This window comes from Rhincodon typus, chromosome 37, assembly GCF_021869965.1.
Source record: "Rhincodon typus isolate 14 chromosome 37, sRhiTyp1.1, whole genome shotgun sequence".
In the NCBI taxonomy this organism is placed as follows: Eukaryota; Metazoa; Chordata; class Chondrichthyes; order Orectolobiformes; family Rhincodontidae; genus Rhincodon; species Rhincodon typus.
Window position 1 is genome coordinate 1,047,626 of NC_063368.1, and position 16,099 is coordinate 1,063,724.

Genomic DNA, 16,099 nt, shown 5'->3' on the forward strand with positions numbered 1-16,099 from the left:
CACATCCAGTGATTGTCAAATGTGGTCTATTAATACAAGTCTTTCTGTTTAGAGACAGAATCCCAGGCAGGCAGCAGAAACATTTTATTTTCTTCTATCGTACTTCCATATTCTCTTTATTTAAAAAAAGTGTTCATCTTAGCAATGTGGACTAAATTTTTTTATTTGTTTCTGGAATGTGGGTATCAACTATTCCTAATTGCCCCAGAGAAGGTGGTGGTGATGAGCTGTAGGTACTCCCACAGTGTTGTAAGGCAGGGAATTCCAGGATTTTGAAGGAATAATGACACATTTCCAAATCAGGATGGTGTCTTGGAGGGGAACTTGCAGGTAGTGATGTTCCCACATATCTGCTGCCCTTGTCCCTCAAGGTAGAAGTGGTTGTGGGTTTGGAAGGACCCTCTACGAATTATTGTACACTGCTGTCACAGTGGTGAAGGGAGCAAATGATGATGATAGATGGGATGCCAATTAAACCAATTGTCAATTGTCTGAAAACTTTGCACTTTTCTGTCTACAGATGCTATTGACCTGGATTTCCAACATGTTCAGTCTTTATTTGGGACACAGAAAGACAGAAATTAAGAAAGACGGATTGAGAGAGATGGACAAACACGCAAAGTCGATGTGTAAGACCAACAGAAAAAGAGACAATGCAAGAAACAGATGCAGATGGGGAGACAGATGCAGATGGGGAGACAGATGCAGATGGGGAGACAGACGCAGATGGGGAGACAGACGCAGATGGGGAGACAGACGCAGACGGGGAGAGAATGGAGGAGAGTCAGTGAGACAGACAGACACAGAGGGACAGAAACAGACAGGCAGTGAGAGATAAAAGGGGAATCAGTGAAACAGACAGAGGAAAAGAGATGGATGCAGAGAGAGGGATAGAAAGGGGGAGAGATGAAAAAGAAATAGAGAATAACAAAAGAAACGAAGTAATAGAAATATAAACTGATGGATGGTAGGAGTCAGAAACATAGAAGAAAGACAGAGGAAAGGAAAGATTGAAGACCAGAATGAGAAAGGTTGAGAGAGAAAGCGAAACAAAGGAAAAGACCTGGAAAGTAACAGCTGGATAGGTCCCAAGAAAATAAGCAGAAGAGGGAGAAACTGAGGGAGTGATAAAGTGGGTGAGAGGGGATGGGGCAGAGAAAGACAGAGAGGGAGAAAGACAGTTAAAGGAAGAGATAAAATAGAGGAAGGCAGATAGACTTGGAAAAACAAGAAAGATGGGGAGAAAGACAGAGAGGGACATGGAAGGAATGAGAAAGAGGGAAAGACAAATGAAATACAGAGGGAGACAGGCACAGTCAGAGGGAGATGGACAGAAGGACAGAGACAGACAAAAGGAGAGAAATAAATAGGAGGGAAACAGATAGAGGAAGCAAAACAAATTGGGAGAGGGAGTGAGAGAGAGTGGGAGAGACAGAGTAATTAAGACACAGGAAGAGGCATAGACAGAGAGGGATAGACAGAGGCACAGAGATAGAGGGAGAAAGGGACAAGTGTGCAGAGACAATGAAAACAGTGAGAGAGAGGCAGCAGAACAGAAAAGAAAACAAAATGACCGAAATAGACAGGTGTGGAAAAGACCCAACAGACAGAAAGAAATTAGAACAAAAATAATGAATGGAAAATGCGCCCCAGAAGAAGCTGTCGAGAAGTGACGTCAGATAAACAGGAGGTAGCCTGACCCTCGGCTGTTCGACTTTGTTTCATGTCTCTAACAAGAATGTCTCGTCTCGCCTCTCCTCCCCCCTCCCCCCATCCCACCCCCCCCACTCTCGGGCGGGACTTTCTATCGGGTAATGGGCTGCACCTTCCCTTTAAGGCAGGGGGAAACCCGCGACACATGCGCAATCGTGACCCACACCTTCACAGCGTTTGGTTATAAAAACTCCAGTGAGAGAAGAGTGACAGGGAGTGTGCGGCGTAGAGACATATGGGGGAGAAACAGGCTGACTGATAGGGACACGCAGAGACGGGGAACAGGGAGCTTGAGATACAGGGGAAACAGAAGGAGACTGACAGGCACACACGGGAGAGGCAGTGATTCCCAGCAAGGAGACTAAGGGGGAGGAGGACAGAATCAGACTGAGAAAGTCAGGGTGAAGGGTGCGGAAGACTAGGAGCTCCGGCTCTGTTTCTGGACCTGCTCCCAGTCACTGAGCGACACCTGTTACTCCGGATTCTCCCTCCTGCTTATATCAGGAAGAAATCCTTCAGTCAAACTGCCTGCGGAGTTCCAGCGTGTGTGTGTGTGTGTGTGTGTGTGTGAGAGAGAGAGAGACACGCTGCAAGGGGACTCCGTACTGTCCCGGGACAAGCCCCTGGACTCCCAGCCCCAGGGGGGAGATGAGCTGCTCCGACTGTGGCCTCTGAGACCAGGAGCCGCGCTATGGATCTGGGCACCGCACTGTTCGTTCTGGGCTGCCTCTGGCCCGCCACTCGGGTAAGCAACTGGGGCAGGGGTTTTGGGGGCGATATATGGGCGGGCAGGGGACATGGGGTATGTGGCAAAGGCGTGGGGGTATATGGGCAGTGGGGGCTGGGGGTACGGTAGTGGAGGCTATATGGGTAATGGACATGGTGGTCTGAAGACAGGGGGTATGGGGTTAGGGGTTGAGGATCAGGGCTCGAGTTCACCACTTTGGCTCCTTTTCCATGCTCCCTTGGGTTGGCTGAGATCTGCAACCGCCGGGGACGGGGCAGACTGCTCAGAGCTTCCGTTAAAAGGGACGGGGGGCAAGTGGAACAGAAATTTGATTTGATTATTGTCACGCGTACTGAGATACAAAGAGGAAGACGGGTAGCGAGATTAGGGGAAGAGGGCAAAGGGACTTATCACAGACTAAAGGGTAAAATGTGGGGCAATAAATTGTTGTTAATCAGTGTTTGCCAGAATGCTACAGTAAAATGCTGGGTCACGTTGCAGCCTGAATCATCCTTTTGACAGGAGGGGTTCGGCGTGGGTGAGATAGAGTGCTCTCCCTCTACCCCTGCCAGTCCGGCCTCTCTCTCCCAGCCCGCCAATCCCCCCAACCCCACTCGCTTTCTATCCTGTGGTGGTTCTTCTATGGGTCACTAATCACCACTGTCTCTTCCACCCAACAGGGTGACTGGATTCCTTCTGAATACAGCAGATCCCAGCACCTCATCCCTCATCGACCCCAAGGTAAATCACAGATACATTGTGGTTCATATACAAGAGCGGGGAGGTGTGCTTCACTAAGCTGTTGGGGACGGTACAACAATTGGCATAAAGTGAGGCTGGGAGGGCACGGGGATATATTGGTCATTTTACAGCGGGTGACTGCTGACGGGTTGGATTCACCCATCCAGAGGTTGGTGGTACCGAGGGAGGGATGTGAAGTGTGGAGCTGATCTGCAGCTGACAAAAATAGGAAGATATGGCGTGGGGGGAACGAGGGTTGACGGTGCGGCCATCTGGAGCTAGGAGGCTTTGAAAGGGCAGGAGAGTTGGCAGGTGTGTGGGAGGGTTTCATTGCACTGAGAATGGAGAGTATGTGGGAGGGAGCGCATAGTAACAGGAGCAAGGTGAAACAGTGCGACTGAGACAGAAGTGCGACATCACAGCTCCCAGGATCGTGGGGTACTTTGCAATGGATCACTGCTTTATTCCAGGATGTGGGCTTTTGTGCCCGTGCCAGCTTTTATTGCCCTTGAGATGGAGACTGAGTGAATAAATCTGAGCAGATTGTACAGGGTTTCAAACAAGTGAGCCTGTCGTTCGCTTCTCAGCGCTGTCTTGTGCTGGGGTAACCTCCTGGATTAGGTCACATTGCTTCCAGCATTCTGGAATGGCATTTCAGTTCTGGCCTGTTTTGTCTGCTGGCCATTCCAACCTCAGCTCAGCTGCTATCTAAGAAAGCCCAGTGTTTCCTGCAATTGTCTGCAAGTCCAATGAGGTTTGGCAAGGCTGTACTGTCTCCTCACTAGTATAACGGAGTGAAGCATCGCGTGAGGCTGATCTCCCGCTCACTCGTCTGGGTTCGGGCCCAGCATTGTTCAATGCCAGTCTCTTTCTTCTTGTGTTTTTCAAACACAATGAATATGCTTCTAAATATAGGCTCCTTGTGTTAGCATTCCTCATATCCCGACAAGGATGGAATCTGTGGAATTATTTCCTGATCGTTTGTATTTCCAATTGTCTGAAACAGTATGAACAAAGTTTCTTTCTTTTGGTTGAGCTGATTGACCTTCACATTAACATTTCAGCTGCTCAAATATGATAGTTAGTTAGTATTTCAGTAAATTCAATCTTGCTGCCAGGATTTCTGTTTAACCCCTGAATTGCTTAAGCTTTTTGTTTTTAATGGTATTGAGACACTTGGAGACAATGACTATTCCACCTAACCAAGGCATTTTCTAAACTGATCTTAACACCATGCTGCCCAAACTCCTTCACGTTTTCCACCCCCACCCACCCTGACACTGCTCAAAAAAAAAAATCCCAACCTGGCACTAGCCTGCTGTTTGTTTGTGTGAGATTATTTGGTTATGATGGTAAACTTGCATTGAGCTTCTCTTGGTATGGTAGTGCAGAAGCTCCCCTCTAGAATAGCTGTATCTGTGGGGTTCGGGCAGGAGCCCCCATTCATGCCCTCCATTTTCTCTAGGCCCTCTCCTCAGCCAGCTGAGCTTTTCATATCTGCTCATCTCCTTCCAGACAGTTAACGCCCAAAGGTCACAGCCATCAGCGTCAGTCTCCCAGTTGTCAGTGTTGATATCTGCTATCTTCATATCTTACGGTCAGGTGTCCTTTAAGCAAAGGGTATGGTCACTCTGGAGGGTGTGACCCAAAGACCAGGTTATTGTACAGGAAGTATTTGGGTAGATGGCTCTTATCTGTCTTGACCATGGTTGAGCAAGTGCAGACATCTTTTGGTTTAGCAATGGAATATGGGCTGTTAGAATTAGCACAGGCCAGGACGTGAGGTGATGACACTATCCTTCTGACAGGATATGTCTGAGTCATTGAGCTGTTCAGTTTGCTCACAATGTACTCTCCTCTATACTGAGGAAACGAAATGCAGACTGGGTGATTGCTTTGTGGAACACCTACATTCTGTCAATTTAAAAAAAAACCCTTCAACGCTACTGTGTTCCCTGGCCAATATCTGTCTCACTGCAGTGCTCCAGCAAAGCTCAGCACAAGCTGGAAGAATGCAGCACTTCGTTTTCCACTTGATGATCCTGCAGCCTTAAGAACTCTAATATTAAGTTTAATAAATTGAGTCTGAGCACCTCCTTCAATGTTCTTTACCCCAACCTCTATACCCCAGGCCTTGTCATCACATGGATTGCTTTCATCAGAGTCAATCAATCCATTTTTACCCACCCATATTATCACCTTTCTAGCATCTCCTCTTCCCTGTGTTACCATCAACAATCCCCTTGTCTACCTTTTTTTTGGTGTCTCCACTCAACTTTTTATTCCTCCCATCCCCTGCAAACCCTTTTCCTTAGCATAAATACCACCGCTTCCTGATTGTTTCTACTTTTGAAGAAGGATCACTGGACGTGAAACATTAACTGTTTTCTCTTCACAGATGCAGCCAGATCTGAGTTTCTCCTATTTTGTTTTTTTGGTTTTAGCCATTTCTCCCTGGTGTATGCTATCCAGGACTCACTGCAATAGTGAATTCACTGAGAATGCAGAGTTGGTAGACTCCGTATGAGAGTCTGTCAGGATTCTGTCTTTCCACACCGTCTTACTTAAGTCGGATATAACAGCTGCAGCTTTCGTGATATTGTTGTCAAGTGATAGCTTCACATTTGAACTCCGCAATCAACAACCTTGAGTATCATGTTGTCAGTATTGGAGGGCAGGATATCACCATCCTGGACCATTAGCTATGTCTTCCTGTTGCTGCTGCTCAAACCAGACTCTTCACATGCAGGAGAGAGTCTACCCACTTAATGCTGAAGGAACTATCTGGATATGGAAGTCCAGGGCAACACTGCTAGCAGAGAGCAACTGAGGATTTGCCACACCTGTTTTGTCTTGGATCCCTGACAAGTAAAGCTGACCAGCTTTTTGTCTGGCCTGGTATGTAAGTAGACACTCTGTGCAGATGAACTGAAGACACATGACAATAGTAATGAGGAGAATATGCCAAAGAAAGTCAGAACTAAAATCAACCCCATTGTGGATCTCTCACTGGATTGTGATGCAGCGCTATCATGCCTGACCTTGTCCATCACGTCCTTATGAAAACAAGAGATGGCTTCAACGAGCAGGTAATTTCTCCAGCTGAAATAGGCTGCCTCTGATCACTGCCTTGGTGATATGGATTGAGGCTTGTTCACAGCTTTTTGTTCTTGCAGCTGCAGGGCTAGGAAGATGATGTCACTTGTGGTCCTGAAATCACACTAGAAATCAGGGTGGACATTTTCAAGCTAGAATCTTCAGTCTCATGCTGGTTCAGCAGGGCGAGGCGTCAGTAGTTGGCAAACTGACTGACTGTGTTCACCCTTGTGCTTGTACATGGTCACAATATTTGCATCACATGAATCCTAGGGCACTCTCCAGAGGAGAGGTCTGTGTAGATGCTGCAAGAATTCTGGTTTCCTTTGTTTGAGATTGGGCTGGACCTCTGCTCTGCTGGGCAAGTGAATCAATAACTTTGCTTAGCTCCTTTTTTGTGTGGGCTCAATATCATACGCTGCTGTGACACAGCAGCTGTCTATGATGTCTACAGCTTCTTCAATGCTGTGGTTTCCCTGGAGTATGGCACCCATCTCTGCAACTGTCTGAGTCACTGATCTCCCTATTTTTGATCTCAATTGAGCAGTTTTTCATTGTCGATTCATCTGTTACAGCTTTGATCTCTTTGTACGTGTCCCATTCACACATTCCATGTGATACAGATATTCTCTGATGTTGTAACCAGCAATTGCTGATGCACCACCTCACAGCCTGTTGGACTTTACTTTTGAGTAGCTCTTAATGCACTGAGTCTTCTTGCTTTATCTCCTACAATGAATAGGAGTGGACTTCGTGTCTTCAATGGAAGCTTCCTTGACAATGATATTGGCCTCGAACAAGAGAATTCTTCTGTTGCTTCCCATGCGGTAAAAATGTGGTATTGTGAATGGTGTCTTGAATGTTCCATTTTTCTGCAGCATTCTGCGTGGAGATCCTGTGAGTACTTGTCTGATCAAGTCAAGGAAGTTATTATCTACTGAAGAACTGACTGGCATGAGGTCAGCATTTCTGCTTGGAATTGAAGGCTCCCCGTCCCCTGGTGCACCACAATTTAGACCTCCGTCATATTTAGACTCCAATCCATATTTTTTGTCTGCATTTGCACCCTTTAATGTTAAATTCTCCCAAGTTAACAAGGTTATGGAGCTATTGGCCTGTATCTGTGAGTTTGATTCCTGGGATGTCACTGCAGTGTCTGAGGGACAAATCTCCTTCAAAGCTTAGCCTTACAACCAAAACAAAGCTGGTTTCCATATGTTGAATTAAATTCACTGAAGAGGCTGTGAACTGACTGGGAGTGATTGACACATTTGGCTCTTTCTCATATTGCTGCTAGCCAGTGGTGTAGACACTAAAAATGAAAAGCAAACTAGCACTCAGAAGTGGAAAGCATACAAACGTCTTCCCTCGCACACTAAACTGTTCATATTGGGTGCGTTCAATAGGCTGACCATCTGATATCTTCCAGCTCTGGCCAATTTTAATCAAATATCATAGATATTAGTTTCAAATGACAGATACCAATATGTTGAATGAGGCAACAAATTACTGTCAGAGATGCAAGATCTTGTATTAAATCTTGGTAGTTTTGTACCAACATCAAATTCCACTTTTCCCTTCTGGACCCTTTCACTGGCCAGAAGGCAACACCTTGCTAGGGAGGGATCGCTGTGGTTGTTGATGCTCAAGAGTTTAGTTGTGTCCAGACCCTGCTCACATCACCTGCATCAGTGTTTTCCTGTAACTTTTTTCCATAACTTAATTCTCTTTTGAAGGGAAAGTAAATTTCCCCCATCCCCTGGATCCTAATTTTCCCACTTACCATTCCGTTCTCTAGGATTTGAAACATCTAATGGGGGAACAATTTCTTTTTTTTTTTTTTTGCCCCGTTCCTTAACTTTAAAAGCTATGGAAAATGAGTATGTACTTGATCAAATGACCGAGACCGCAGATAGTAGGATTGAAGTACTTAGATCTGCTCCGATTGTAGAGAAGCCCTAAACAGGGAGGCACAAGATAAAGATGAAATACCTGAAGTTTAAAACTAAGCAGGACATGCTTCTACACACAGCTGTGAGGCTTCAGAATTCATCTCCAGGTTTCATGGTTGAAAGGGAACCTGTTAAAATTTTAGATTGGGTTGGACAAGAGGTTGAAGAGAAAACTGACAGAATTCCTGGAATTCTATTGAGTAGAAGTGATTGATCACCTAGTTCCTGTGGGCAGTAAATACAAAGATGGACTGATGATAGCGAATGGTCTCACTCTGTGTTGGGATCACCATCTTGAATTTGTATGTAGACAACCTCCATTTCACTCTCGAGGAAACACCTTTTTTTTTTTCTTTCCTCATGTATCACGTATACCTCAAACTCATTCCCCCAAAAAGCATTTGGGTCTGAAGGTCAATTGAAAATTCCAAACCTGAGATTGAAGTTGAGTGCAGGGTTTTGAGGTTATGGAACCACAGAAAAATTGAAATTTAAAATCAGGATTAACCAATAGCTGGCTGAATATGGGTGGGGCATTCCACCTAGTCTAGCAGAGCAGACTAGAGTAATTGAATGGCCTCCTGTGGCTTTCTAACAGGTTTGAGGGGCTGAAATTCCAGTCAGTTGCTAGGGAAGTTGGAGTTGTCATCTGTCTCCTACTGATGTAGGTTTTGCAACAAATATGGCCTGAGTTTGGAAAACATTCTGTGTAATAAAGATATGGAGAAAGTGACAACTTGGAGCTTTCTGCATTTTCACCTTTGATTGGCCTGGTGTGGCGTCACTGTTTTCAGCTAACAGAGTTGGCAAGCCCCAGGCAAATGACTTCCAGTCTGTTCATTCCCATTATGGAACTAAGCAGCAATGATACAGTTACAACCTACAACTGAGTGCTAGAAATTCTCCAGAAGCTGATTAAGGATCAGGTTTTTTCTTGCTGGTATTTCACACTTTGGTTGAAGCAATTTGTGCAAATGTGTGAAACATGAGGATAAATGAGCCAAATTTGAATGGAAGTGAGGATTAGGGGGCCATTAATGAACGAGAATTATAGGGAATGGGATTGATTCGGGTAACCAGAGCATGGGTCCACTAGGAATCGAACTTCAACCTGAAATGTTGACAAAATAGCTAATCTATTGGCAACTACCTGTTATACTTTTAAATACATATTGATACTAGTAAGCAGTACATAGGATAAATAAAGTACCAGTTTTTCAGAGAACTGGTCCTAGTAACTGGATACTGTATTGGTCACTTTGCAATCTGAAATTAATTTAAATTGGCCTTTTTTGTTTTTTGCAGACTTCCTTCCTTTCTGTTCTACCATTGATTGGCCATATCCTTACCTGTGTATGTCTTTAAGCTCTGAAATCCCCTCTAATCTCTGCCTCCTCCATTTCAGATGTTTCTTTTAAAGGCCAGCTTTTTCACCCCTCCCAATACTTTGGCCTTTAACCCCTTGCCACCTGTTGATTACACTATACCCTGCCAATGACTTGTCCTGAGAAGTTTGTACCTACTTCCGAGTTGTACCTCCTGTGTCTGTCTGTCTCCCTATATCCCAGACTGGTGACTCTCTTTAAAACAAATCTTTTTCATGTCACTGATCTGGATACAGTTGCTGCAACAATGGCTGTTACCATTAATATAAGTGTTTTATTGAAACTCTATTCAACAGAAATGGCTCTTGATTTAGGATTAGAAACTAATTGGATATAGTAATACTTTTATTCCAAAGTATTTCCAGCATAGAAAACAGATTTCTGACCAACTATTCTGTGCCTGATCTTTCTGCCTCAGATGAGTTCCCCCCCATCCATTCATCTCCTATTCCTTTTGCCTTTCTTTTTCCAGCTTCTCCTTGACATCTTTTGGAAGCAAGTTCCACATTTTCCTCCATCTTTAGGCAAATATTTCTTCCAAATTTGCTGTTAGATTTATCAGCAGCTATCTGCTACTGACAGCATTTAGTCTCCACTACAAGTTGAAACATCTTCACTACATCTACTCTATCAAATCCTTTTCAAGATCTTTAAAACCTCCATCTGATTATCCCTTCGTTTAAAATCTTTCCTGAGATTTAACCTCTTCTGATGTCATTTCAGTTTATCTATTCTGTACTTCCATTGCCTTCAACTTTTTATATAAGCAGGAGGTCTGAATTGTGCACAGTCCTGTTTGACTGATCCAAGTTCTGTTATTAAATGCATCAATACTTGCACTGATTCTAGGTATGTGCTCTCATTCAGAAACGTATTTCTCAAGGAGTAGAGAGTCGTACCAGCATTAACTCTGTTTCTCCTACCAGACCTTCTGAAATTCCCCAGCAATTTGTTTTTTCTATCAGATTTCCATAATCTACATTATGTTGCTTTTGTTTGAGGATATGACCACTTTTTTGTTTTTATTGAAATGCACAACCTCACACTTAGTGACATTGCAATTGGCAAGTGAATTTCATACCAATTTGAAGTTCATGAATATTTTCCTATTCTCTCAATTTTTTTTCAATGTCAACTGAATCCTGCCATTGGTTGTGAAATTGCAACTTTTAAATAAAGGAGTTCTGTTAAATGTGACTTTTACTTTCTGTTTATTTCAAAGTACTCATTACAAATGCACGAAATCAGTCTTCAACTGCCAGTTGTTTCCAAAAGCCAGTTTTTGAATGTAGAATGGAGATTGGAGATTAGCAAGGTAATAAGCAGTCATGGGTTTGGTTTTTTAGGTGCAAATGCCAAGGATTCGGAGAACCTTTATTCAGTGTCTGTGGTTGGAGAAGGCCATTGGCAAGCTGTCCATATGACACGCAGCCCAGGTGAGACCCCTTCTCTGGGAGGAATGAATTTCTGCAGATGTTTGGGCTCTATATAGGGGAGGGGGAAATGGGTGGGGAGGTGTGGTCTGTGTCCAAGCACACTTCACTTTTTCTCCAGTTGGTTTTAGATATTGGTTGGGTTCGTGAGTGCCTAGGGAGGAGGGTGTTGGATGTCTGTCTTGCAATTAGTCAGGATCACCAATGATAACAGGGTGGTGGTATTTAGTCAGGATTTCTGGGTCAAGGGAGTGGAAAGTCTGTCAAGACTTGTCAGAACAGAGGTTGGAGGCTTTTGTCTAGGCCTCTTTTGGGAGGGAGTGGGATCAGACAGGAGAGTGTGCCTGTGTGGAGTGAGTGTGACTTACTCCCTTGGGCACAATGGTCACAATAGGTAAAGTCAGAGGTAAGAGGAAGGCTTAAAAGCAGTAACTTGGAGATATGGTCACTTGTCCATTTGCACGCAGCTCTGCAGATTCCTGTCTTCCATACTGCCCCTTTTTTTTAATTTGGGAAGTGGAGTAGATTACGCTTGGCCTGCTTTGGTGAGAGCTAGGAGTTTTCTGTTTGTCCGGATTATTGTGGTGAGCTGCTTTGCTGATCCCTTCCAGAGCCAGTGGTGCAAGTTGCCAAACCTGCAGAGTGCAAGGTGAGGCCCACAATCATCGAAATCACGCGAAGCATGGTGGACCGCACTAGTGCCAACTTCTTTGTGTGGCCATCCTGTGTGGAGGTGCAGCGATGCTCTGGTTGCTGCAACACCAGGAACTACAAGTGCCAGGCAACCAAGGTACAAGAGCGACACGTGCAGGTGAGGAGCAGGGCATATGGCATCACTGTGCACTCGAAGGGGGGTGGGTGCAGGTGGAGATGGGAGTGGTGTCAGGGGCTGCTGGGGTAGCAGGGGATGGGATGGCATTGGGACTATGGGAGCATTTGTGAGAGGAGTGCTACAGGATGGTGTTGTAGAAGGGGAGGATGTAGTGGTGGGGATTGTATAGGGGATCTTGGAAGAAGGCTGTCAAAGAAAGGGAAGTAGGAGATTATTGGCATGAGATGGGGGTGGTGAGGTTGCAGGATCTTGCTCTGCTCTCCTGATCCTACAGGATTAACACTCTGGGAGGATGGAGGCAAGGGTTTGGCTGAAAGGATTTGACACCCTCATTCAGCCTCTGCTCAAGTGAAAGGAATTTCCTGCAGTATTTTAACTCTTCCACAAAATCCTCCAGGAAAATGTTCAACATTTGAATCTTCAAGGGTCAGGACCCTAGCTGGGGAAAAGAAGCTTCTCGAATCTTCAGTGCTGAGCAGGGACAGTGTGGGAGTTGTCGACCCTGTTCAGGGATGGGATGGTTTGCCCAATCAAGCTCCCCCTGCCATTGGTGACTCTAGGTTGGTGGAAAATTCTGGAAGAGTGCAGCATCCCATTGGAGTCTGGAGGCAGCAGTAAACTGCTTCATGGTGTGCAGGCCCATTGCCCGTTGACAATATCCCTACTTAAAAACTGACAGGAAACTGACTGACTGAGGCTCTCTCCCTGGGTCTTTATTTTATGTATGATTTGCAATAATTGGTCTGTTTCTCAGGTAGTCACAAGGAGAATATGTCGTCACCGACGCTGTGCAAACAGAAAGGCAGTGGTTGTGCTCTTAGACCATGTCGAGTGCAAGTGTATGACCACAGCTCAATACGCAGATTCCCAGGAGAGACAAGGTGAGTATCCACATATCCTGCCCAAGGCAGGCAACTGGGAATGACCAGTTGGAGTAGGTGGGTCCGGGTGCTGCATAGGGTGTTGGGTGGTTTTGGATAATGTATTGTGTTCTGAGTGGTGTGTTGGGTAGGTCTTGAGTGGCACATTTGGTGCTAGGTGGCTTCTGGGTAATATGTTGGATGCTGGGTGAGTCTTGGGTGCTATGTTGGGTATCATTCTATGGTGGCATGTTGGATGCTACATTAGGTGCTGGGTAGGTCTTGGGTGTTGCTAACTTGTGTAGTAATATCCTGTTCTTATTAGTGTGTTAACATTTGCTTCCACAGTTTTTTTTCACTGCTTTAGTGTTCTCCATATAGTGCCTAGGTCTATTGCAACCCTTCAAACTGCTCTGTCACTTCCCCCACAACCCCACCCCACCCCATCCCTCCCAACCAACATGCTCCTTACCTGTGAGGGAGACTAAGCAGTGAATGTAATAGTGGAGGGAGTACTATAATTGATACCAAAAACCCAGCACTCAGGAGCCCAGATAGTGACCAAAGGCAGGAACTTTGCTGTTAACCTGCTCACTAAATAAAAGCTTTAACACCAGCCTGGATTTAGGCTTAATCAATGATTTAGATGAGGAATCCAAATGCTAATATCTCTAAATTAGCAGATTACACAAAGCTGGGTGTGAGGGTGAGCTTTAGGAGGATGCAGAGATGGTTCTGTATGACTTGGACAGGCTGAGTGAATGGGCAAATACATGGCAGATGCATTATAATGTGAATAAATGGGAGGCTATCCACTTTGGGAGCAAATACAGCAAGGCAGATTATTTGCCTCTCGGGAGAACGTGTAATGATACCAATCACCGAAAGGAAGTATGCAAGTATAACAGGTAGTGAAGAAGGCAAATGGTAATGAGTACAGGAGCAGGGATGTCTTGCTGCAGTTGTACAGGGTCTTGTTGAGACTGCACCTAGAGTATTATGTACAGTTTTCATCCCCTTATCTGAGGATGGATTTTATGTCTATCAAGGGAATACATCAAAGTTTTTTTTTTTTTACCAGACAGATTCCTGGGATGGCAGGACTGGCATGAGGTGAGGTTAAATCACTTGGGTCTATATTGACTGGAGTTAGAATGAGGGCTTTCTGATTGAAACCTAAATTCTAACAGGACTAGACAAGATAAAAGCAGGAAGGATGCTCCTGATGGTGAGAGTCCAGAACCAGGGATTACTGTCTAAGCATGTGGACTAAACCATTCAGGACTAGTCTCTTCACCCAGAGAGTGGTGAGCCTATGGAATTCACTACATCAAAGCAGCTGAGGCTAAAACATTGACTTCAAGGAGTTGATTATAGCTCGAGACTAAAAGGATCAAAGGAAACAGGAACAGGGGACTGAGTTGGATGATCAGCCATGATCATAATGAATGGCAGGACAGCCTTGAAGGGCTGAAGGGCCTATTCCTGCTCTCTTTCTGTGGACCCCTGGAGTTTAACTGATTTAGTTTTTCCCACCAGGATCTTTGGCGACTGCAGCTCCCACCATGATCCAGACTCGCGGGTACAACAAACGCAAGTATCGGAAATTCAAGCACATCAGCGAAGGCAAGGGACTGGCCCCAAGATAGGAGCAGGCAGCAAAATTCAGGTAAAGAGCTCTCTGGCTCTGAGCAGGGGAAGGAGGGAGAGGGCTATGCACCCCCTAGAAGATGAGATCTGGTGGGCTGTGGGTTATGAATGCTAAGGGTCCTGTGATTAGGGCAGTCACCCTCTGGGATAGGACCTGTGCCAGGCAAGCCCAAGGCCTACCTCTGTCTGTCACATTCACATTGTCCTGTCTGAATTTGCAGCTGTCCTACACTCAGATCCCACGGAGAATCTGGTTGAAGTCGCAGTCAGTCAGTGGGCTGTTGGGGGCAGCTGCTCACAATCATTCATTCCAACTGGGATCTACTGGATTTCAACCTCTTCATGGCCCAATGTAAGGACTTCAGGAACTGCAGACTCCTGCAAATGGACAAACCAGAGACAAATGTGCACTAAAGACTGCAGCTGATTCTTAATGCGAACACAATGCTAATGACCACTGGACTTGTTAGCTCCATGCCTGTGTTGGAGTGATAAATGGACAGCGGTTGATCCTGCATGGAGACTGGGCTGTTTGCACTGTATATTTTGCTTTTTTAATATATTTTCCGTATTTAATGTTGGTTACTGTGACTGGAGTGAACAGCATGAGGGGAAGCCAGGTCACCAGCTGGTTCTGCCTGTTTGAGTGGCCCTTTTTAAAGGGGTACCTACACGTTTGAGTCTGTTTTCTGCCCCCACCCCTCCCAGGTGCTGATGTTGTTATGATGCCCACTTCCACCTCCCAGCTGGTGCTAACTGCACAGTGCTTGCCTGGTTTTAACATTCTCTGGGATCAGTGCAGATGCCAGATCCAGGATTGGAAGCCAGGCCAGATCAGGGTTCATTGCTGGCCTGTGAAAGTTGGCACTGGCTCCCCGCTAGCTTCGCTTGTCAGTGCCTCCAGCAGTGTAACAGTTAACCGGATGGAGCTCGAAGCAATGGCCTGGGGCACTGCCAGTGAAATCGCTCGCTCACACACTCTCTCTCTCCTCGGGGAGACACGGCCCCTCCTGTTCCCGGGAGATAAACGTGCTGCATAGTTGAGGAGCTGACAGCACGCCTGGTCCTTGCTGCTTGTTTACACTCGCCTGAGGCGAAGGATCGGCCTCGTATTGGATCGGAGCCAGGAGCTGTGATCAAACCCCAGCTGTGAATCTAACTGCGGCACCACTACCTAGCGAGGGCTGTGCCCAAATGGGGCAGAGGCAAGGGAACACAGAACGGCTGCGGAGGGGGTCCCGGAAGCAAGGAATGGATTGCTCGGTGATGGGGCTGGTGTGGGTGAGGTTACTTTGCTGTAGGCTACTTACAGTGAGGAATTCTCCTCCAGCGGCTTATCTGTATTATACACTGGAATGGAACCTTTTTTCAGGATAAATATTATGACTATTTATATATTTAAAATTGTAAAGATTTATATGAAACACCAATAAATGGCTTTTTGTGATCCCTGTGTAGCTAAGTGCAAAGGAACATGTTGAATCTGTTTCACTGAGTCACACATTCCAACTAGAACATGGACTGGGAATGTGAACTGAATAATTTGAGACTGATCCGTTCAGTTAATTATCCTCAGTTGCTCTGGATTACCTCGGGCTCTGACTGAAGTTTGTGAGGACCGTTGCATGGAGATGAATGTTAGAGCAGAGACTCTGCTCTAGCTTCCTGATCAAACACCGACCTGACGCACCCAGCAGCTGATGCAGAATT

General features: G+C 45.6%; 1 protein-coding gene across 1 annotated transcript; it reads left to right on the top strand.

Annotated features, from left to right (window-relative positions):
* The first annotated feature begins 1,882 nt into the window (after positions 1–1,882).
* LOC109928695 (platelet-derived growth factor subunit B-like) lies at positions 1,883–15,836 on the top strand. Its single transcript, XM_020528646.2, has 7 exons — positions 1,883–2,458; positions 3,121–3,181; positions 10,961–11,050; positions 11,659–11,858; positions 12,634–12,760; positions 14,279–14,408; positions 14,611–15,836. Exons 1-6 carry the CDS (start codon positions 2,405–2,407, stop codon positions 14,386–14,388), a joined length of 642 nt encoding a protein of 213 aa, XP_020384235.1. The 5' UTR covers positions 1,883–2,404; the 3' UTR covers positions 14,389–14,408; positions 14,611–15,836.
* The last annotated feature ends 263 nt before the right edge of the window (positions 15,837–16,099 follow it).

Excerpts from the sequence above, each read along its gene's own strand:
- LOC109928695 (XM_020528646.2), top strand. The coding sequence starts at position 2,405 with ATGGATCTGGGCACCGCACTGTTCGTTCTGGGCTGCCTCTGGCCCGCC. Across the intron at positions 11,051-11,658 it reads CCATATGACACGCAGCCCAG|AGCCAGTGGTGCAAGTTGCC; the intron begins GTGAGACCCCTT and ends GATCCCTTCCAG. Across the intron at positions 12,761-14,278 it reads AGATTCCCAGGAGAGACAAG|GATCTTTGGCGACTGCAGCT; the intron begins GTGAGTATCCAC and ends TTTTCCCACCAG.